The sequence below is a fragment of the Coffea eugenioides genome, chromosome 6 (assembly GCF_003713205.1).
Source record: "Coffea eugenioides isolate CCC68of chromosome 6, Ceug_1.0, whole genome shotgun sequence".
NCBI lineage: Eukaryota > Viridiplantae > Streptophyta > Magnoliopsida > Gentianales > Rubiaceae > Coffea > Coffea eugenioides.
In genome coordinates, this window is record NC_040040.1 from 6538024 (window position 1) to 6559058 (window position 21035).

A 21035-nucleotide genomic window follows, 5' to 3' on the forward strand; every position below is an offset into this window, starting at 1 on the left:
TATGTAATTAAATGAGCAAGAGTTTTGTCTGCGAATTTAAATGATCGTTCATAAATATGAACCTAATTACAGTATCATTTTACAAAATTTAGTGTTAGCTGGTTAGTTTTGTATTTGAATTTAATGATTATTTGAGAGAAAAAGCCAAAATTTGAGCTTCTCGAACCTGTTCGATATCAGTTTGTTTATGTTAAATGAGTTGAACTCAAATTCAAATTTGAACTAGGAATTTAATTAACAAGTTGAACATGAAAAGAGATTTCGAACTTGAAAATTATCGATCGAACACAGAGTCTTGTTCAAGTAACTCAACGAACAGATATACTCGATTTAATTCAACTTGTTTACAGCTCTATTATTAGCATCCTATAGGGCCTCTCTTTAAACATTTTTTTGGGGACCGCTTGAATAGTTTTGGAATGTCAAATGTTGATTGTGTTTGCCAAGTGTAGTTCAAGTGTCCTGGAAATGACACAGGAAGTAAGATCTTTGATGGCCACTAGTCCTCTGACCTTTGTACCACTGATAGAGTTAGAGGATCAGCTTGTTTCGACTGATAGCGACTCTATTCTCTATTAAGTCTGCCATGCAGATGCAGGTGGTGAACAATGAAAGGGCAGAGAGTGAAATGGTATATGCTGGTTATTCTGCAAAAGGAGACCGTCCACAATGCATAGAGTAAAGAAGTGTAATGATAGGTTTTTTTGCTGCCATCAAGAAAGAAGAGGAGAGTATTGATCATCTGTTCTTTGGCTTTGGCTGTGATGTCATTTTCACCATGTAGCACAAAGTGCGGAGTTCATGCCTGACATCTAGGGGGGAGAGACTCATTGGACGAAGAGTTAACTAGGTTGTCTAGTCACTGAAATCTAATAATTTTGCTGGTTGCCTCGAGAGACCGGCTTTTGCTGTGTTTGTATTATTGTATATCAGCTTTTTCCAATACTTAACATTTGTTTTTCTCAAATTAACTCTGAGCAGACTGACGTGCATGCCGGCTCAAGAATCGTTCCTAGATGGCACAAAAACTTGCAGCCGATGGATCCATAAGCCTAACGAGGAGTAAAAGGAAGCTCAATTTCTGGTCTAAATCGGTGGGAAATGAAAGGCCCGGTACCTATGGATTTATACCTTGAAACCCAAATATTATGTGGTATAATGACGTATAAAACAAGAGATTACCCTCGATAAACTCTGTGAATTTAGAAGATTAAGAGATGTAACAAATAATATTGCTTTGGAGGGTGGAGAAAGACTTCAATTCGCTAATTACGGACAACATGCTCTCAAGACGTCCTCTATATCTGGATCATCTCCGGCTTCTTTGTCCTAATGTAATCAGAATTCCAGTAAGCTTGCAGAATCAAAACAGCGCCATGAAACTTCTAGTACTGTAGAAGTTAAGAAAGTGCAAGGATTAACCTTGTGGATGTACGATATATTATGTTTACCAGGACCTGCAACTATGATCCCACCTTGCTGCCTGAGAACAATCACCAGATAGTGGTTTCACAGGATAATCAAATTGACAGAAAGAGTATTACCATCAAACATTTTCAGACCGTTAACAAAAGGTCCTGAGCTTACATTGCATGCACAACGGTTTACCAAGATGAGGCTGAGCCGTTACCCAATAAAGAGATTCATGAAGTTGTAGCGCACAGTGACACAGTCTAGTCATCCAAAAATCAGTCTATTAAGTCTACTTGTACCTTTTTTTTTTTTGGGGGGGGGGGGGGGGGATGTGTTGAAGTGAGAGGTCTCAAAGTCCGCCCACTTGCACTGAAAAAAAAAAAAAAAACTCTACTTGTATGCTCAGTTACTTGGAAAATGGAGCATGATGGTGATAGTTGTTTCTTCCCATAGATTCAGAGTGCTTTTTGCAGCAATTCAGTTAGTTTCTAATAAACTTAACCTTTCTGAAAGAACTCAGAGCTTGTAAACAAGATAGAAAAATATGTGGTAGTTTTGAAGATTTTGTGTAAAGCATCCAAAGCAGGGGATTCTTTGTTCAAAGGCCTAACCTATTGCCAGTCTGTACGCCAAATGATTCCTAATGTCTTTTAATCTGATATATTTATTAAACAAAAGAACTGCAGATTATTACTAAAATTTTATAAGACCAATGATTGCAAGAATGTACCATCCAAAAATGCAAACTGACAGACAGCCAACGATTTCATCACACGAATACATGAGTACAAACAGAAGTGGACGTACCAGCCACCTCTTGTCCTAGTTTCCTTCTCAAAGGAAAGCCCCCAATCTTGTCGATAACCTTCCATGTACGCTTGTATTATTTTCAGGCCAGCCTGGATTCATCAATGGATGAAAATTTTCCTCTAAGAAGGCACTAAAGGAAAATCTCTCGTACAACCTAAGAGACATAGTCAGCCATGATAAACATATAAAAGATATTTCATACCCCAGGAGTAAATGTTGTTGAAACACCAGAAACAAATCTGAGTGCCTCGTATGATGAGTGGCTGGGATCTGCGTATACTTCTGAAATGTAGAATAGAATACCATTAAAGCGTTTAAACGACAATTTGATCAATTCCTTCACCAATGCCTTCAACTTTGGGAAGATGTTATGCATTTTGTTTGTTGGGGATCCATGTGCTTTGTACAAGAATTGAGCGGAAATTTCTTTTAAATCATCAATCACCAACATTACATAGATATTATTCAGCAATTCTGTCCATTTGGTTCAAGAATGTTCTCCTGACTCATGAGTCTAATAAGACAGAAATCATTTTCTTTTCCCGGGCAGTATTAGCACTTGAAAATGGAAGAAAAATAGTAAAGACCAAAAACAGACATCCAAAAGGGCATTAAATTCTGTGCAATATTGCCTTTGATTTCCGATGAATATTTGTGACACTGATTGTTCCAAGGAAAGGTCTTTCAAACTTACCTCCTCTGAATTTTGTTTGCTCAGCAAATGCCCTTGCCTGAAATTTCAAGACAGATTTCACTCCTCAATTTGCTGCTTCTTTCTGTACGTTTTAAGGCAAGGAAAAAGAAACAGCAGATGATAGAGCTACATAATTCTCATTGAGCTTTAACACTAAACAGCAACAAAAAAATTGTTCATCTGGCGACCAAAGATGCCATGTTTCTGAGCAAATCAAAAGGCAGGAGTAGTGAAAGTGACCTTTAGATAATTGTGTAAGGAGCTTCAGCAGGATACCTGATCCACACTACCCGGTCCAATTAAAGCCGGTGCCACACCAGCTGCATCCATTTTCTCCTGTAAAAGAAGAAAAGGAGAGTTTAGAGCAACATTATCACTTCACTCTATCCTTGAATGGTAAACAGGCTTAAATACTAAGTACCAGTCACTCATGACTAACACTGATTCTTTTCTGTGTTCAGGAGATCTGTGCTCTTCACACTATTAACATTTTTTTCTTCAGTTTGACTTGTTAGTCAGCATCTTTAATAGTAATTGACAAAGACAGTTGTATCCCACAAATCAGATACTTAAGTTGATTCCTGTGTTTCCAATCCGGTTGTTAGTTTTCCCACTATCATGTTCAAAAAGAAAGAAAAAATTAAGTGGTCAATAGCCAAATGGATAGGCTACAATCATAAACGAACATTTCTGCACTATAATTGTGCAAATGTAGTCAGACCATAAACTGCTGCAATGGCAAAATCTAGCTGAATATCACTTGGGGACATATTAATGTTATAACAAGTGATTGATTACGAAGTTTAAGAACTCAAATAAAAAATTTCTGTTTGAAACTTCTCAAAAGCCAGTGCTAGCTCTCCTTATCAAGCCATTGCGACTCAAAAAGAAAGGTAAGAGTACAAGTCAAAGCAAATGAGAGGACCTCAGAAAGCTTTTAGCTTAAAAGCAAGATGGAATCAGGAGGCTTTAAACAACAGAGTTTGAGGCCTTAAACATTTAACAGCTGCCAGATGGGCATACATTCAGAAGATAGTAGTAGTCATGGTTGAAACACCCAAGAAGAAGAAAATTTATGTACTGAGAATCTGCTGGTATTTATTAGTACTAGAGATGGGAAAGGAGATAAGTATCCTGAATTCTGAACTACCAATAAAAGCCTCATTATAACTGAACTCGAGGCAGTGAAAGAAACGTCAAACCTTGTGAGAAGCAAGATAACCAGCCCTTCTGCGACAAAGCACACAGCTGCAATGAAAATTACAAAGAATTATTAGTACCAACTCGGAATTGCTTTTTTAAAAGGAGCTCAAACAAGAGGCAAAAGCTGAAAGGAAACAAAAGAAAATTGAAGCAGTACCCAAAATGGCGAGCAAATGCAACGACAGCTTTCCTGTCTCTCCACAGCTCAGAAATGGCAACCTTACTTCCATTCAAGTCAAAGACTTGCACGCCGTCTAACAAGTTTTCGGACGTCACCTCAGAAGATTCAGCTCCTATTTCACCATTAACATGATGTGGCAATCATAAGAGAATAGAATCATACACCTTTTTGAAACGGAAAAAAGAAATCCAAGGCTCGCATCTCTAAATTCTGATTACTCTGATTGCTGGAAAAATGTTAAAAAAGGATTCGAGGCCAATAGAGTAATACAGTAACTGGGATACTACTAGGGCAATTATAGCGGGAACTTGCCAGGAGAAGCGGATACAGCGCGGGGAACAATAATGTGAAGCCTTTTAGTTCGAGTAAGAGCGGATGATGATGGGAAGGCAGCGTTGATGATTGGCTTCTTCTTGTAATTGTAGACAGCAGAATCGAATTGTGGCTGAAACACTAGTGTTGTTGGAGCTGCTGCAACTAAGCTCATACTGTCGTTTCGTACAGCATGACGACGCCGCCGCACTGGCACGGCGACTTGATGATGATGATGATGATTCAGGAGTGGTGTGGTGGCACCAAGAGGAAGAGGAAGAGGAAGAGGAAGAGGAAGAGGAATTGCCATGCCTAGTCTATCTCTTAATGAAAATAAAAAATACTACTACCAGCTACTAATAATTGGTTTTGTTTAATTCTAGCCAGTATCCTGGAATGAATGGGAGAGAAGTTTCTGGAAATGCTACTACCGGACCGGTACTAGCAGTTGCATGAAATTCGAAAATGATTAATTCTGCTTATATAAGTATTACAGACGAGACGACATCACTTTCATTTCAATGCTGAAGCCTGGATGGACAACAACAAACGAAGAAACCGGACTCTCCAGTCACCTTCACCAGCCTGTGGAAAATCAGGCCTCCACGTGTTACTACCTCAAACTTTTGTTTTGGGCCGGCTTCGCCTCCCTTAAGTTTCCCCGCCAAACCCAAACTGAGTTCAAAGCTATAGTACTATTACGTTACGCTCCTACTCATTCCACGTTAAACTGATTTGGGTCTTAATTAAATTTAATGGGCTTGAATTTAGGATCCAACCCAAATCATAGTAGTTTCATACTCCATTGACGCACCCAAGACACAAGTTCCGGGCTACTACTAGTTAAAGTCTTGCTGCTCGCCCATTTCATTTCCCGCCTCCCCGCCCCACAACTCAAGCAAGGCAAGTCTCGAGTCCGCCTAAATTAAGCAAGTCATTCACTCTCCAGAGTATGGCAGACAAGAAAAAGCGCCGCCGACCGGCGGACCCTGACTCCGACTCAATACCCTTCAAGTCCAAACTCAAACCCGATTCCGTCATCCTCCAAGCCCTCAAAGCCCTAGCAGCAGCAGAATCCACCCCCTCCGCCTCTACCAATCCCTTAACCCTCGCCGACCTCTCTCTTTCCCAAGCATGCCGTGAGGTCAGCGACCTCCCTCTCTCCTCCGTCCAGTCAACTATTGAATCCCTCGTCCTCAGCCTCACCCACTCCATCCTCTCCGGCCAGGGCCTCTCCTTCTCCGTCCCCTCTCGTTCCTCCGCCAACCAACTCTACGTCCCCGAACTCGACCGCATCGTCCTCAAAGACAAGTCCTCCCTCCGTCCCTACGCCAATGTCTCCACCGTCCGCAAGACCACCATCACCGCCCGCATCCTCCAGCTCATCCACCAGCTCTGCCTCAAGAGCATCCACGTCACTAAGCGTGACCTCTTCTACACAGACGTCAAGCTTTTCCAAGACCAGACACAATCCGACGCCGTCTTGGATGACGTCTCCTGCATCTTGGGCTGCACCAGGTCCAGCCTCAATGTGATTGCCGCCGAAAAGGGGGTGGTTGTTGGCCGGCTTATTTTTAGCGATAACGGTGATTTGATCGACTGCACCAAGATGGGGATGGGCGGAAAAGCGATTCCCCCCAATATAGACAGGGTCGGGGATATGCAGAGTGATGCATTGTTTATTCTGTTGGTGGAGAAGGATGCTGCTTATATCAGGTTAGCTGAGGATAGGTTCTATAATCGGTTCCCGTGCATAATCATCACGGCCAAAGGACAACCGGATGTGGCAACCAGGCTGTTCTTGAGGAAACTGAAGACGGAATTGAAGGTGCCGGTGTTGGCTTTGGTGGATAGTGATCCTTACGGGTTGAAGATCTTGTCGGTTTACGGGTGTGGATCCAAGAATATGTCTTACGACAGCGCAAATTTGACGACCCCTGATATTAAGTGGTTGGGGATTAGGCCGAGTGATTTGGATAAGTATAACATACCGGAGCAGTGCAGGTTGCCGATGACAGAGCAGGATATCAAGACTGGGAAGGATCTGTTGGAGGAAGATTTTGTGAAAAAAAATCCTGGGTGGGTTGAGGAGTTAAATTTGATGGTGAAGACTAAGCAGAAGGCTGAGATTCAGGCCTTGAGCTCGTTCGGCTTTCAGTATTTGTCCGAGGTCTATCTGCCCCTGAAACTGCAGCAGGAGGATTGGCTCTGAAATGACCTCATATTTCTCTTGGTGGATGGAAAACCGTGCCGTGCATCTGCGTTTTCATTAGCAAAACATCCTGATTCGCGATGCTATTGTATGGTTTTATTCAACTGTGGTGGGAAAAAAGCTTCAGTTCATTGAAATAAACAATTTTAGAATTCTGATGCCCAGGAGAAGTGTCTAATCTTCAGTATTTGAAGTTAAATTGCTTTTTGGATCTGTCTTCAGTATTTTAAGTCAAATTGCTTTTCAGATCTTTAGGATGCCTCTACTTTGACTTGCAGGATTGGTGCAGCAATAGCATGAAACCGGGGCTAAATGAGCAGACAGAATATTTTGAGTAGCATGTGATTTTCTCTATGTATCCATTTCTAAATTTTGCCTTTACTGATGGTACATTTGTAGTCAGTCTCAGTCAAATACATTTGATTTGAGTGAAATGCAACTTCACCTTTATCTACAACCTTATTGTGAGAAATAGAACACTGATCTGCAACTCTATACAAAGAATAAAAGAATGATAACTGCTACAAACTTGATAACTTTATCAGTTCTTCAGTTCACTTCTCTGCAGAAGGAGATGAGTCTGATCTGCTGGTAGAAGCATCTCCTTTTTGTAACCAATGATGCAATGATCCCTTAGTTACCTTCAATCGCTGTAAAGGTACAGGCCTTCTAGAAGGAGATTCCAATTTCAGTGGCAGATCTCTTCTTTGTAGAACTTTTGAATTAGGATACAGAAAGGAAATATCAAAACCACCGTTAAAGTTTCTACCATCTACTGACCCTACTGATAGAACCTCAAGCCCCAAATCGTACTGCAACAAGCTAGCTATTGCTTCAGTAGACCCAGTTTCGTGTCTGGAACCACATCCCGACGGCTCCTCTTCTAGTATAATCAACAGATCATCTCTCACTGAATCTCCTACAACCAAAAAAAATTGAAATGCCCAAGGGTACAAGGCAAATGTAATTCCTGATGGTCGTATAATTGAATGCGCAATTACTATGTGAATGCTCAGCTTTACAATCTTGTGGAGTTGAATAGTTTCTAAAACAGGATACTTTATTATCTAGGCAGGGCAGCTTTGACAGTTTAATCGCATTACATAAATTTAACTTCTTAGATAGTACTAAACTAGTTATCAAATTACCTGGATTATACTTCTCTTTGATCATCCGTAGAACTGCAAGAACCATAATGCGAGCTTCAATCTGTCAATGCATTGCATGGAAGACTCGATTAAATAAATGAGCAGCCTGTCAATGTGTTAGATGAAAGGCTTTAATTCTAATAGAAAAATATACATATCTATATGCAACAATCCTGTTATGTGCCGCTAAAGTTTATGGTTACACCTTAGTGAGGCCCCGAATGTCAATCGACAGGCTTTCAGCATTACTGTCCTGCAAGTGCTCTGCAACTTTCTCAAGAAGCAGACTCTGAGGCCCTAAAGAAGCTCTGTCGGAAGCAATCTGGCCTTTATTCTGTTTGTTTTGTTGTATTACACCTTCACACCACTCCTCAATTAGCAGTTTCAGATAGAAATCATTAGGTTTATACCTGAAAAATAAGATTGTAATGAGACCATGTGGACTTAAATGGTTAAAACGATGACTTAAATAGCACACAAGCACACAGATTTTTGTGACAACATACCCTGCTTTTCGCATATCCTGATATATTGCTAGGCATTGTTGTACCTCCTGCAGGGAACCATACTGGCTCCTAGCCCTGAGAAGAGTATTATATGTCACCTGAAATGAAATTTCAAAAATCAACAAAACTGAAGCAAATTGTGTCTTGAAAACATATCTAATAAAACATTCAGGAATTCATATAACAAACTTCAATCAGCATCATGAGTACGAACAGATTTCAAACACTTTTCACATTTGTCACATCTTTAATGGTCAAACATCATATAACCAAGGACAATTGACTTGTGTACAAAAGGAAAATGTATAACAGAAAACCAAATCGTTTTGGAAGCCTCCGCTGTTAGCATCAATTAAATGCCTGGCTGATTGGTTTTATTGCCAGAAAAGTCCAGGTAACTTCAAAACGAATGCTTGTAAATTTAGGGATCCCTACCAGATTAGGTTTTATTTGATATCTTTTCATTTCTGCAAGTAATGAAAATGCAACTTTGATATTTTTGTGTTCCACGCAAATCTGTTACATGGCAGATGAAAATCCATTAAAATGACCATCCACTTGAATATAATAAATGCTACAATCAGCCCTTATTAGAAATCTAGCAGAAAGTTTTTACCTTAATAGCTGTTGTATATGTGACAACATCAGGTTGAGTACCAGCCTGGTGCATGGACCTTAAGATCTGCACAGAAGGGAGAAAGATTACAAAACAATTTGTATTCCTTGCAGGAAGCATTTATTTAGATTTTGATTATTGCTCGGCCAAGCATGAGTGATTAGGAGAATGAGAATCACTGCACTAGCCAAACAAGGCATTGTAGAAAAGGATGGGGGTGAGATAGGTGATGAGGCGGAGGTGATCGCAACGCATGACACTGTGAAGGACAAAGTTGGTGCTATCACTTATTGATGCAACCAGGAAGGAGCTCCTAATGATTCCATATTACCATTGACAAGAACATACTAGTTGAGAGGGCAGGAAGTCATGGTAATTACTATTCATTAAGAACGAAGTAGACTATGGTACCTGCAAAGCACCATGTACATTTCCTGAGCCTCCACAAATATCAATCAAAATGGACCATGTTATGTTATTCGGAGAAAGACCTTCCATCTTCATCTCATCCATCAATGCTTTGGCATGGTAGTAATCAGTGCCACAGGCCTTCATCAAAATATTATATGTTGAAGTTGTGGGTGCAAATGAAAACCTTATCGGAAAGGATGGATGCTCTGAGTCAGAGGTTCTACATGTTATTGTACTGGAATTTTCATGCTTGCTGCAAGCATAATCATTTATTTTGTTCATCCAATGAAAATCTTTTCTTACAGACATCTTAATACCGTTTTCCTTCCAGGACTTGAAGAGTCGAAAGGCTCTATCATATTGGTGAGCTTCAACACAAGCATGAAGAAGAGCATTGCAACACTGTGAATTAGGCTCACAACCAGCCTGAAGCATCTCTTCAAACAATTGAATTGCTTGCTCTGCAAGACCTGCATTGGCACATGCACTGATCAATGATGACCACGTTACAGTGTTGGGAATAACACCAGCTAGCAGCATATGTTCTTTTATTTCCAGTGCCATTCTCCACATTCTAGCATCTGCAAGGACCTGAATAATTGGTGCAGGGGATGTGAGGATAAAAGGATAACTCCTCACAGGGTGAAAATCCAGTTCGAGCAGGAAAAGGAATATTAGGATGCAAGATAGTACGAAAAAAATGTATGATACTTGGACTCAAAGGCATTTAAGAAACAAGTAGGCAGATGCTGGTTGCCTGCGTTAGAGCACCATGCAAGATACATAGTAGTTTGAACATAGATTTCAGGGTCGGACTAATATTAAGCATTTTAAGTCTTTGAAATAAATGTGAAAGAACACTCCTTAACCATTTTAAACATGTGTCTTCAAGTCCGCAGGCAAATGTCAGAATTTTTCAATTGCAAGCACGTTCAGAAGGCCACTGCCCAATCTGGAGAAGCCAAATGGACAATTCAAGAATATTCAACACAGAGAACAGCATGAGATGAACTACAAATCCTTCTGCACAAATGAATTTTGTTCCTTTGCTTTGCAGATGAGTTTATTACTCTCATCCTGGATACGAAGCCTCCATAACACATAATGCACCAAGCAGAGTATAATCAAGACAGAAAAGGCATTGCTGTACCTTGATCATTGTACAGTAAGTAAACACATCCAATTTTAGAGCCCCTTTTGATTCCAAATGTTGAACATCTCTGTAAATGTCTAGGGCCAGATGAGCTCTTGCAGCAAGACAGCAAGACTTCAAAAGGATATTATATGATGCCAGATCAGCTGTCACACCTACTTTCTGGATGTGGCATTCCACCAAACAAATTAAGCACGGTAAGTACTTGACAACTGAATAAGTAATGAATGAAATGCAAGATCACAAAAAGAAAAAAGGGAAGAAGGAGAAAGAGGTGACTAATATCTTTATACATTCAATGATAAAGTTAAATTCCAGAATCACTCCTCAATCAAAAACAGTATGGACTTTTTGCTGCTCCACAGTGCACGAAACCAGTACTTCAAGGTAAATAAAAGGACAATAAATAGAGATAGATAGACAGAGAGAGGGAGGGGAAGAGAGAGAGAGAGAGAGCATTACTTGCATCTGCTTATAGATATGTAACATGTAGCTGAAATCACTGGCATTAACGTTCATGAGACTGTTGAAAACATAAATATTTGGGATGAACTTACAGTCAAGTAGCTCCTGCAGTAAAATTTAAACATTAGCATGGCTTTGTGTTCACACCATTCACAAGGGATAGGAAAAAATAACTTTTGAATCCCTTATGGGCAAAATATTGTCTTTAAAAATAGGTAATGCAAGAAAATAAAGAAAATTTATTGGAGTCAAATACAGATCAGTGATTGAGAATTATAAACTCATTGAACAGGAAAACAATGAAAACAGGATTTAGTAAATCATCAAACCAAGCTGGGAAACTGGTAGCAGTCAAACAAATGCAACTAAAAGATCAGTTTATTGAGAATCCTATCTCTCAATTACATAAATCAAATAATTCAGATAATCCAGTACCGCAACCTAGAAGTGCAAGTTTCAAAATTTTCCTCTTAAATACTGAACTTACAAGTATTTTAATAGTAAACACAAGCACGCACTAATTCACATCTTTGAGTGTTTGTGAACAGCTACAAATTGGCTTAAGAAGAGAATAATTTTGGCTATACAAGTAAAATTACACACAAGAAGGGTCCAAAGCAGGCTTAAGATAAATGTGCATAAGCCATCATCCTTTCAAGTGCTAATGACAGAAAAGGTTTAAGGACATGAGCCAGAATAACTAGGATGGAGGACCATATAATGACAATTGAAAAGATGCCATCCGATAACAAGGTCTCCCAAAGAGAGAAATGTCATAACAGGTAATATGCATGACTCTTGGCCATTGGTTTACGAATTGTCAAATGGTAAAACTTGTGAACTTTGCAAAGAACTGGAATTAAGACCCAAAACAAATGCAACTACCTCATAAATAGATCTAGACTTCAAATAATCCCCACAGAGTCCACAAACATCAATGATTGTTCGGTAGGCATACATGTTGGGACAGCCTTGATTCTGCTTGGAGACTTCAAAAACACTGAGTGCAGATAACAAGTCCCTTTTCTTCCCAAATTCAATCATTATGGTACACAAAAGCGTATGTACCTGCGGAAAAATTTGTGCATACCTGCAAAATGTCACATCAAATAACTAGACAGCAGCTCACTAGACAGAAAACTATGCAACTTCTGAACCAAATACTATTCTTGAACCAAAACAAATCATACCTTATAGCAGCACTTGGGGTTCTTCTGTAAACGCAAAGCCTTATGATTTCGGAGGGCGCAACGAATTCTTTAGTAGAAAAACCAAGCCCTGAAAGATTACGACATCGAAGTGAATAGTCAAAGCCAAATAATGGCAAGCAATTGGACAAGAAGACATAATGCCTGTTAACAATTTTAAAAAAATAAGGATATAACTACTCCAACTGAAACTCACCTTGAAGTGTTTCCAACAAGCTCACAATCTCCTCCACGTCATCACGTTTCCCTAGCTGACGACGACACACCTGCCGAAGTGCCTCAACTGCGAGTCCGTCAAAGAGCTCAACCACAGCGAATCCTAGCTTCCTCAGACCACCTAACACCTCAATCAAGCTCCCGAGCCTTCCATCCTTAATCATTCTAGAAATCCCAGCAGAAACAATATTGACATCGAGCAAGGCCACAAATTGAGAAGGCTTCCCGCCTGAAACTACGAAGCTTTCGGCAATCATGAACAAGTCTCGGAATCTTCCATCTCGGGCGAGGTTGGAGGTTAGGTCGGTGTAATATTCGAGGCGTTTGCGATTGCGATTGCGGGAAGTGGAAGCATAATCCCATCGTACCGTGGAGTGAAGTGAAGGAGCAGTGGAATTAAGCGATTGGTTAGTGCGAGGAGACGGGCGGCATCGGCGGCGGCGGTGGTGGGAGGGAGGAGCCGGAGCATGAGTCGCAGGGAGAGTAACAGAGCAGGAAGCTAAGATGGCTATGGCGTCCCTCATTAAAAACAAGAGAGTTCCCGTTGAGAGACTTGAAAGTTGAAAGTGGAAAGCCTCCGCTTTCTTTTTCTTTTTCTTTTTCTTTTCCTGAAAAAAAAAATTATTTGTATGAACTTGTTAAGGCTAATTTGAAGATTGAAATTGAAAGGCGAGCATTTCTCGCTGCTCGATCTTTGGTCCTCCAGGGCTGGACCCGATGATCGGCCTTTTACTCAAATCCTTTGATCGTTGGGCCTGAAGCCCGGTGATTCTGGGCCAAATTGAGAAGTGACAAGAAGCCTGATGTTGCCGATTCAGCCGAAGGGTCGTGAAAGATTTATGCCCATGGGCTCTCTCCCCTCAGAACTTTGAAAGGATAAATCGCTAGGGAACTCGTGTGTTTGTTATTTGTTAAAAATGATAATAATCTTTTAATGATGTGTGCTTGGTTAATTTAGAAAATACCAAATTGAGTTAACTTTTTAGCAACTACTTTGGGTTTACAAAAAAACTATTATTGTTTATATCTATATGAACTCAACCAAAATGGATTTGCTATTTTTCCTTAAAACTGTAAAGTGATTGTGTTACACTTTTTTCCCTTTCTTTTTAAAAAATGAAAGATCGAATAACATATTTAACATTTGTTATTTTCTCGGTGTCCGCCACATAAAAAAACTTTTCAACGCCTTAAAATTTTAAAATTTTTTTTTTTTAGATAGAGGTTTCGTATACTAAAATTGAGAAAGGTAACAAAATGAAATTTTATGCAAATTTTTCTTTGGAGAATGACTTGAAAATAATAATAATAATAATAATAATTAGTCATGAAGGAGGACAACAATCCATGAAATTCTGTGATTCTTGCGGATGTTTATATCTGAGATGAGATTAAACACTTTAGTGTAGGGAAGGTGGGAAAAGGATAGATTAAATAAAAAGAGGGGGAAAAAAAGAAGCAAAAGAAGAGGGTAAGTACTAAAGAGTAAACAACGTACGCACCTTCTGGAAAGCAAACCCTTGTATAAGAACCCCAATTGTCACCCTCGTTTTCTTTTTTAGTTTTTTTTTTATTATTTTTCGGTTTTCACAGACACAGCTGAATGCTGAAGCATTTATCCCTCTCCGTTCTCCGGCCACTCCCTGTCCTGCCAACCGGTGAAGCAGACAATTGCGACAGCTAAAAATAACAAGAGAAAAGCTGAGAACCCCACCTTCCCATGTACAATAGCAGGCGGGATTAAGAGGGATACTTTTATCAGTATAAATTAATTAACAAGCGGCGGAGGGATTGGATTTGGATGAAAATAAGAGATGCCTCCCAAGCAGCCATCAAAAACCGATTTAGCCAAGAAGCAGAAGATAGTCGAGGACAAGACCTTCGGTCTCAAAAACAAGAACAAGTCCAAAAATGTCCAGAAATACGTTCAATCCCTTAAGCAATCCGTCCAGCCGAAACCTGACACCTCCAAAATCAACGCCAAGGTAATATTCTCCCCTTCCTCCCTCCTCCTCTCTCTGTGCTGTGTATCTTCAATTAAAGCTCGTATCTTTTATGCACATTTTCTATCGTTAGTTGTAATCGACCATGATTTTCATTAAATAACAGAAAAAGATGGAAGAAGAGAAGGCTAAAGAGAAGGAGCTGAATGATTTATTCAAAGTTGCTGTCAGTCAACCTAAAGTACCCGTTGGTAATTATCCAAATTGTCCTTTTTCCCTATGTTAATTCTAATGGTTTAAGTATCTCTGTGTAATTTTTGTTGCTATTCAAAGTTTTGCTAAACAGAATAATCCTTTTGTAAAGGGTCTTCTTCTTTGGTTAATGTTTGTATAGAATTTGCGTTAGAATAAAAGTTAATTTGGGGTAACTTTCATGATCTCATGTAGGTGTTGATCCAAAATCAATATTGTGCGAGTATTTTAAGGTGGGGCAGTGTGCCAAGGGTTTTAAATGCAAGTTCTCACACGATTTGAATGTTCAAAGGAAGGGGGAGAAAATTGATATCTACAGCGACACGCGTGATCAAGGTAAGCAAAAAAAAAAATTACCCTCTGTTTGTAGGGACTTCTGGAAAAAATTTTCAAGAGAATTTTTAGCATGCTCTCTGACCACCTTTTAAACTCTTCCAAATTAAGTGCTGCATTAATATTTTTCGAGAACCTCTCCCAAAAGTCAAAATCTTTCAAAGGTTAACCTACTATATGCATGCTTTATCATAGCTCTAATCCCCCCTTCCCCATTTTTTCCTCCCTGGCCCTCGAACCTTTCGGTGGGGTTTGACTTATGTTCCATGCTTTTCTTTGGGTTTGAAGGGATAGAAGAAGATACAATGGATGACTGGGATCAGGAGACATTGGAGAAGGTTGTGGAGTCGAAAAGTAACGAGTATAATAAAAATAAGCCAACTGATATAGTAAGTCCTTTAGTCCCATTGATGTGTTTACGTTGGTCCATAGTTTACATTTGAATGATGCTCTGAACTAGAACTATGATTTTCAACATTTCCCTTTTGATACAATTTCATGTTGTGTCCTATTGATGCAAATTTTGTTGATTAATTAGTCTTTTCTTTTTTTGTATCCTTAATTGGCATCGCAGGTGGTTGAAAGTTTCTAATTTGATTTATTCATCTTTTTATTATCATTTATCTGGATCAATGTTGTCATTGTTTGAAAAATACTCTTTTCCCGAAATATATTCTTGGTCTTTGTTGTAAGAGGGTTCTTATGCATTTGAATTTTTTTTTTTCATAAATCAGTCAAAACCTGCATGTCTTTGCAACAAATGCATGATAAAACTTCTGTAATCCTGCTCTGAAAAGAAGGCTTGGTAGCAAGACTATGTTAAAGCGGTTACTTCAGGTTAGGACGAAAATTTCAAGGACTGTTTAGACATGGAGAAATGTCTCCCCTCTAAATTGAAATAGGTGGTTTAGAAACTGAATTCGCGCCAAAAGATTGAGATTTTTTGCAGTTGTCCAAGCATTGTGCAAATTGATGGCATTGGAAGAGCAAAGTATTGCATAGTTGGTAGTTATGTTCCTGTGTTGTTGTAGGATTCTACCGGTCCAAACCTGCAAAACTCTCATCATTTAAACTGTCTATGAGCAATGAAAATTTATCCTTTAGAGTTTATGTGTTCCAATTCCTGGTTGTTTGACTTAATGTGGATGTTTATAAGCTGATGTGGCAAGTCAAAAATACTAGTTTTATTTGGTGCTGCTAGTCAGGTTTAATTAATGATGATGTTATCATAAACAACATTTTTTCAATTTGATGAGAGCTATAGGCTTGCCAAAAAGGATATCTCAAGATTTCTGATTATTAGTTAGATATATAAATCCCAATCTGCAAGGGGTGATTTATTCCCGGTATATGCATTTTCCCAAGCTTTTCAAAATATTACTCCTTTTCTTTTTTCTCTATATTCCTTGGGTGACACATGGAACAGCAGATTGTAATAACTTACATACTCATGTCCAAACTATTGGCAGGTATGTAAATACTTTTTGGAAGCAGTGGAGAAAAAGCAATATGGTTGGTTTTGGGTGTGCCCAAATGGTGGTAAAGATTGCCATTACAGACATGCTCTTCCTCCTGGATATGTTCTAAAATCTCAGATCAAGGCTCTGATCGAGGAAGAAACTGAGAAAATATCTATTGAAGAGGAGATTGAAGATCAGGTAAACTGGAAAGACCTTATTCCCATTCAGTTACAGGCTTTCCTGTTGCTATTTCAAGTTGGAATTATTCTTGACAAGTGTATACTTTTTATAACCAGCGTGCAAAAGTAGCGACTACAACTCCTATGACTCCTGAGCTTTTTGTGCAATGGAAGAAGAAAAAGATGGAGGAAAGAGATGCTAGCTTAGCTGCTCAGGTGGCTGATAGGGCTAAAAATGATCGTATGAGGTATCAACCTTGGTTATCCCCTCTTTTGTTGAGCCTTGTTGCTTTTGTGGGTAGACAAACACTATCAGTACTGTAACTACTCACTGAATGTCTGATTACCAATGCTGTAGTGGTCGCGAGCTGTTCCTGTCAGATGCTAGCTTGTTTGTGGATGATGTTGGGGCCTATGACCGGTACCAGAGACACGAAGAGTCGGATGTTCCTGAACAAAAGGTATGCTAAACTTGTCAGCATGTTTTATTTTCTTGAGGCTACTTTGAGACTTCTTGTGTTCTGGCTTTCAAGCGTGATCATTACTGGTACGGATACTTTTTTGTCTCTGGATATAATTGTGCATCTTTGTCTGTGTGCTGCTGAGGTTGCATAGACGGAGGTTGGCATTGATAAAAATGTATGGTTCTGATAAGGTTTTTCACACCCAAAGACATAGAAATGTGAAGTACAAACATGAAGCAAAGGTTTTTTTTCATCAAAGAGCACTTACTTTTTAAACCCCCCCCCCCCCCAAAAAAAAAAAAAAAACCCCCAAAAAAAGGAACGAGCATGAAGTACTGCTGCAGCTAAAAGACTGTTTAGGGCTGGAAATTTTATTGGCATCCTTGATTGACAGATTACAAAAATTGCTTAATGAAGCACATGGTAAGTGCGCTACTGAAGTAGCTTCTATCCATTAGTTAACCACCTCAGGAAACAAATTGCAGTTAAACTACCATTCTAAGACAACTTGAAGGACGACTTCTAAGATGCCCTGCATTGAAAAGGAACTCAAGAAATGGGGGAACAATGAAAAAAGAAATGAGGAAATAATAGCTTATTCTTACCCATGTATATTTGCGGAAATAATTATCTAATTTCCTACATTTATCATGTCTTCCTTTTCTGGTTGTGGGCCTTACAGTGGCTTGTGATCTTGCTTTAGTGATGACCCAATCTATCCCTGTTGACCTTGCTTTGTATTGAAGGATTTGGGTAATTGGGTGGATTTGGATCTGAAATCCTTTGCCGAAATACCTTCTGTTGTTTGGATAACTTAACCCATATCTGGATTTGAAATACAGCAGCTGGAAGAGGGATTTTGAGAGCTAAAACTAATGAAATAGGTGTTATTTCAAATCCTCCCTTTCTTTCTTCCTCTCTAATTCAACTATTTTATGGCCCCTGCTGCTTTCTTCGAGTTCAGACATGCGAACTTGTGTGATTGCCGGTGATGGCCATCCCCGGACAGCAAAAACAAAAGGGGCATATAGAGTAAGTGAAACAAAAATGATTATGATGCGTTCAGGTGGATGCAAGTGTGTGGGTGAGAGAGTAGTGATGTTGTCATCATGATTGTCACCACCTCCTGCATTGCTGGAAAAGAGAAGAAACAGAGGCATCCAGAGCAATCAGTTGCTTGGAGTTGGAGAATAAAGAAAAGGGAATTATCCAATAATCGCCCCTACATTTTATAAATTTTGTATTTTCACCCCAACTTGTTTTGATCTATATTAATTCTCATCTTGGTAAAACCTATGCCAAACAAAATATTCTGACTAATTAGAATTGCAAATCCATTAATTTGGAATTCTTCATTGAACTAAAATCCATCATTCCAAAGGACTGTAAATGATTCTATGTTGTCCCAATGTGCGCTGTGGTTCACTTGTTTGTTCAAAATTCTTATTGTTGCGTTATTGACATTGTATACTATGATTGTGGCTTTTAGGGTGAAAAAGTCTCTACTACAGACGGACCAAGTTCTTCAACTTCAGTTGCCCAAGCTGCTGAAGGGCTTTCTGATGACAATGTTGATGACGATGATGAGGACGACTTGGACGTGGATGAGTTGGATGAACTGGAAGCAAGCTTATCGAGAGCATCACTTCAAATCAATGAACCAAGTGATAGAGTTTGATCTTTGGTAAGAGGCAGAGTCTACATTCTACTAAAGCCAATAGTCTCTCATCTGTTGGTTGGGCTGGATATGGTTTTCACCTTCGTGGACTTTTATTCGATTTTGTTGTTATATCGAGGTTACATTGGATTTTGTCTGCCGGTTAACACAGATGGAGTACTCTCTGCGATCAAATGGATCGGAGCTGTCCAGAAGAGATTTCTTTAGTCTCCTGAAAATGTTTTCTTGGTTTGCCTTCTCCGTTGGGGCAAGAGGGATGTCTATTCATTGAGGAATTGGCTTACAACTTTGATAGGATGGAGCATGTGATAGTTAAATATCATCATTTGTGTCCCTTTTTTCGGTAGGAAAATGACTGTAATCTTGATACAGCCATCTAGTGACAAGTCGATGGCCAAATTTTCAACCCTTAAATAATAGGTCCTCATTCCGGATTCCTAAAAACCAAGAAAATGTAGTGGCTGCATCATTGACGACAAAAGGAAAGGCAAATCTTCCACCAAAGGCCTCTTTATGCAGTTTTGATTATGATGTCCGCTATCGTCTGTGACCAATGCTGCCTCAAATGAATGAATGATACATGCGGTACATGACCGTACGTGTCTGTGGTGTTAGCACTTGTATTGCAGAACTCAACCTCCCCTTTAGATCACACATTTACAAATAGATACTTGGGAACCCTAGTGGTTTTTCCTTTGCTTTTTTGGTACGAAGCATAGGAGACATTTATGCCTTTTAAACAGTAGTGATGAATATGAATGCAAAAAAAAGAAAAGGTATTCAGTTTGGTTATTTTTCAGAAGAAATTGTTTCTTTTATGTTCTCGTTTATGCCGCGGCCTACAGGAATATATCAGTTGAAGCTTGACTTGTCAAGTGATCCAGTGTTACATGCACTTCAACATTCATTAACTCCTTCCTCGGCTTTATCAGCATTGTAATAGGCACTCTATTCGAGAAAATTTCTGCCCAGTAGAGTCCATTTTAACTGTTTCTATTACCCATTCAACTTAACATGTTTGTACCATTCTGCGCTCGCCGCACTAGATGATTTTTCTGTTTTCTTTACACCAACTTCCGAAGTTTAGAAAGTGCCATGATACCAATCCACAAGAAAACCCGAAGACTCTTAGTACTTTCTCTCACTGTTACAAGGTGGACGACAACAGAAACCTTAAAGATGATTTACTTGAGAGAAGATGACGCCGTCCTCTTTAAGTAATAGCAGAACATGGGAGAGAACCCACATTTTTCAGGGTGCCGGACTGGTGAAAGAGCATGTTGCAGATGATGTTCGTTCACCAGTGATGAAAACTGTGACCCTAATCTGGTTAAACTTTGATCAATAATAACATTGGAGCGGAAAATTTTGGTTACACAAGATGACGGACGTGATCATCCCGGGGTCCGATGTGATGATAGCCGTGTTTCTGCTATCATCCCTGGGTTGTTCCTGACTATCATGCCGAGCTAGCTAGCATAAAACCGGTTTAACAGTATACCTTCCTCGTGATGCATGATGAACAGTCTCTCCTTTACTGCATGCAACTACCAGTGCACCACAACTTTCCTATTCATCCTCTTGGTACTCTTGTATTCTGTATCAACTTTGGAACCATTCAGTCGAGAAGTTCATGATATACAGAAAATCTCAACCTTAACCTGGCCTTGCTGTGGAGGGAGCTGAGACAACTGCTTCTTCTGGACTTTAGTAACTTCTTCAGTATGGGCCATTGAAGTCAGCTTACCCTTTACAATGAGGAGACATCATATCATAAGCAGATATGAGAGAAAATAGAGATGCTGCATTAAAGAAACGTGCAGATGGATATTCTAACAGCTTCAAAATTGATGTAGATGAATAAAACAGATGAAATCTGCGGAGAACAATATCTTTGAGAACAATAATTACCTGCATTTTGAAGAAAGTTAGGAGAAGAAACAAGTTGGAAAAATACTAGCAAACATATGTATACCTTTATACAGAATGGAAACTCATCATAAAGTATATACTACACTGAGCTTGCCTCAATTTTGTCATTGTTACAGAGATATCCTCTAGGATTTTCCAAAGCACACGAAAAACCTCTATCAATATTAATGGGGAATAACTTCTAGAATTATGCATACTTTAAATTATAATGTTCTTCCTATCAATTGCCCTTGCAAAAAATATTAA

General features: G+C 39.3%; 4 protein-coding genes across 7 annotated transcripts; 2 read left to right on the forward strand and 2 right to left on the reverse strand.

The window, feature by feature from the left end:
• Positions 1–1080: 1080 nt before the first annotated feature.
• Positions 1081–5045, reverse strand: LOC113775732 (thioredoxin-like protein AAED1, chloroplastic). The gene is made up of 9 exons (XM_027320727.1): positions 4614–5045; positions 4278–4413; positions 4120–4165; positions 3194–3253; positions 2918–2954; positions 2426–2505; positions 2221–2312; positions 1423–1483; positions 1081–1329 (listed from the first exon to the last, which is right to left on the reverse strand). The coding sequence occupies exons 1-9, from the start codon at positions 4921–4923 to the stop codon at positions 1270–1272; spliced, it is 882 nt and encodes a 293-aa protein (XP_027176528.1). The 5' UTR covers positions 4924–5045; the 3' UTR covers positions 1081–1269.
• A 435-nt stretch (positions 5046–5480) lies between these two features.
• LOC113773286 (DNA topoisomerase 6 subunit A) lies at positions 5481–7038 on the forward strand. Its single transcript, XM_027317899.1, has one exon. The coding sequence runs from the start codon at positions 5566–5568 to the stop codon at positions 6823–6825; it is 1260 nt and encodes a 419-aa protein (XP_027173700.1). The 5' UTR covers positions 5481–5565; the 3' UTR covers positions 6826–7038.
• Positions 7039–7185: 147 nt separating this feature from the next.
• Positions 7186–13131, reverse strand: LOC113773285 (pentatricopeptide repeat-containing protein At5g02830, chloroplastic). Of its 3 annotated transcripts, none has more exons than XM_027317896.1 (12): positions 12529–13131; positions 12315–12402; positions 12010–12214; positions 11122–11229; positions 10657–10821; positions 9507–10097; positions 9096–9161; positions 8915–8995; positions 8480–8577; positions 8179–8383; positions 7974–8034; positions 7186–7744 (listed from the first exon to the last, which is right to left on the reverse strand). In XM_027317896.1, the coding sequence occupies exons 1-12, from the start codon at positions 13070–13072 to the stop codon at positions 7380–7382; spliced, it is 2577 nt and encodes an 858-aa protein (XP_027173697.1). In that variant the 5' UTR covers positions 13073–13131; the 3' UTR covers positions 7186–7379. The 3 variants fall into 3 exon arrangements, 2 of the variants coding, with proteins under 2 accessions (XP_027173697.1, XP_027173699.1); XR_003468800.1 differs by having other exon boundaries at positions 7707–7744; positions 7974–8079; XM_027317898.1 differs by lacking the exon at positions 8915–8995.
• A 933-nt stretch (positions 13132–14064) lies between these two features.
• Positions 14065–19293, forward strand: LOC113774542 (zinc finger CCCH domain-containing protein 11-like). 2 transcript variants are annotated; one of them, XM_027319083.1, is made up of 9 exons: positions 14065–14533; positions 14658–14742; positions 14939–15079; positions 15365–15465; positions 16546–16734; positions 16833–16963; positions 17074–17176; positions 18669–18863; positions 19009–19293. In XM_027319083.1, the coding sequence occupies exons 1-8, from the start codon at positions 14363–14365 to the stop codon at positions 18855–18857; spliced, it is 1110 nt and encodes a 369-aa protein (XP_027174884.1). In that variant the 5' UTR covers positions 14065–14362; the 3' UTR covers positions 18858–18863; positions 19009–19293. The 2 variants fall into 2 exon arrangements, with proteins under 2 accessions (XP_027174884.1, XP_027174882.1); XM_027319081.1 differs by having other exon boundaries at positions 14067–14533; positions 18669–19293.
• The last annotated feature ends 1742 nt before the right edge of the window (positions 19294–21035 follow it).

Bases quoted from the DNA above. Each gene is read 5' to 3' on its own strand.
- LOC113775732 (XM_027320727.1), bottom strand. From the start codon at position 4,923: ATGGCAATTCCTCTTCCTCTTCCTCTTCCTCTTCCTCTTCCTCTTGGT. The intron at 4,414-4,613 runs GCAAGTTCCCGC...ATGGTGAAATAG, and splicing joins CGCTGTATCCGCTTCTCCTG to GAGCTGAATCTTCTGAGGTG. The intron at 2,506-2,917 runs GTAAGTTTGAAA...TCTACATTTCAG, and splicing joins GCAAACAAAATTCAGAGGAG to AAGTATACGCAGATCCCAGC.
- LOC113773286 (XM_027317899.1), top strand. From the start codon at position 5,566: ATGGCAGACAAGAAAAAGCGCCGCCGACCGGCGGACCCTGACTCCGAC.
- LOC113773285 (XM_027317896.1), bottom strand. From the start codon at position 13,072: ATGAGGGACGCCATAGCCATCTTAGCTTCCTGCTCTGTTACTCTCCCT. The intron at 10,822-11,121 runs GTAATGCTCTCT...TGCCACATCCAG, and splicing joins ATATCTATAAGCAGATGCAA to AAAGTAGGTGTGACAGCTGA. The intron at 8,035-8,178 runs GTGTAACCATAA...ATGCATTGACAG, and splicing joins ACATTCGGGGCCTCACTAAG to ATTGAAGCTCGCATTATGGT.
- LOC113774542 (XM_027319083.1), top strand. From the start codon at position 14,363: ATGCCTCCCAAGCAGCCATCAAAAACCGATTTAGCCAAGAAGCAGAAG. The intron at 16,735-16,832 runs GTAAACTGGAAA...TTTTATAACCAG, and splicing joins AAGAGGAGATTGAAGATCAG to CGTGCAAAAGTAGCGACTAC. The intron at 17,177-18,668 runs GTATGCTAAACT...TGTGGCTTTTAG, and splicing joins CGGATGTTCCTGAACAAAAG to GGTGAAAAAGTCTCTACTAC.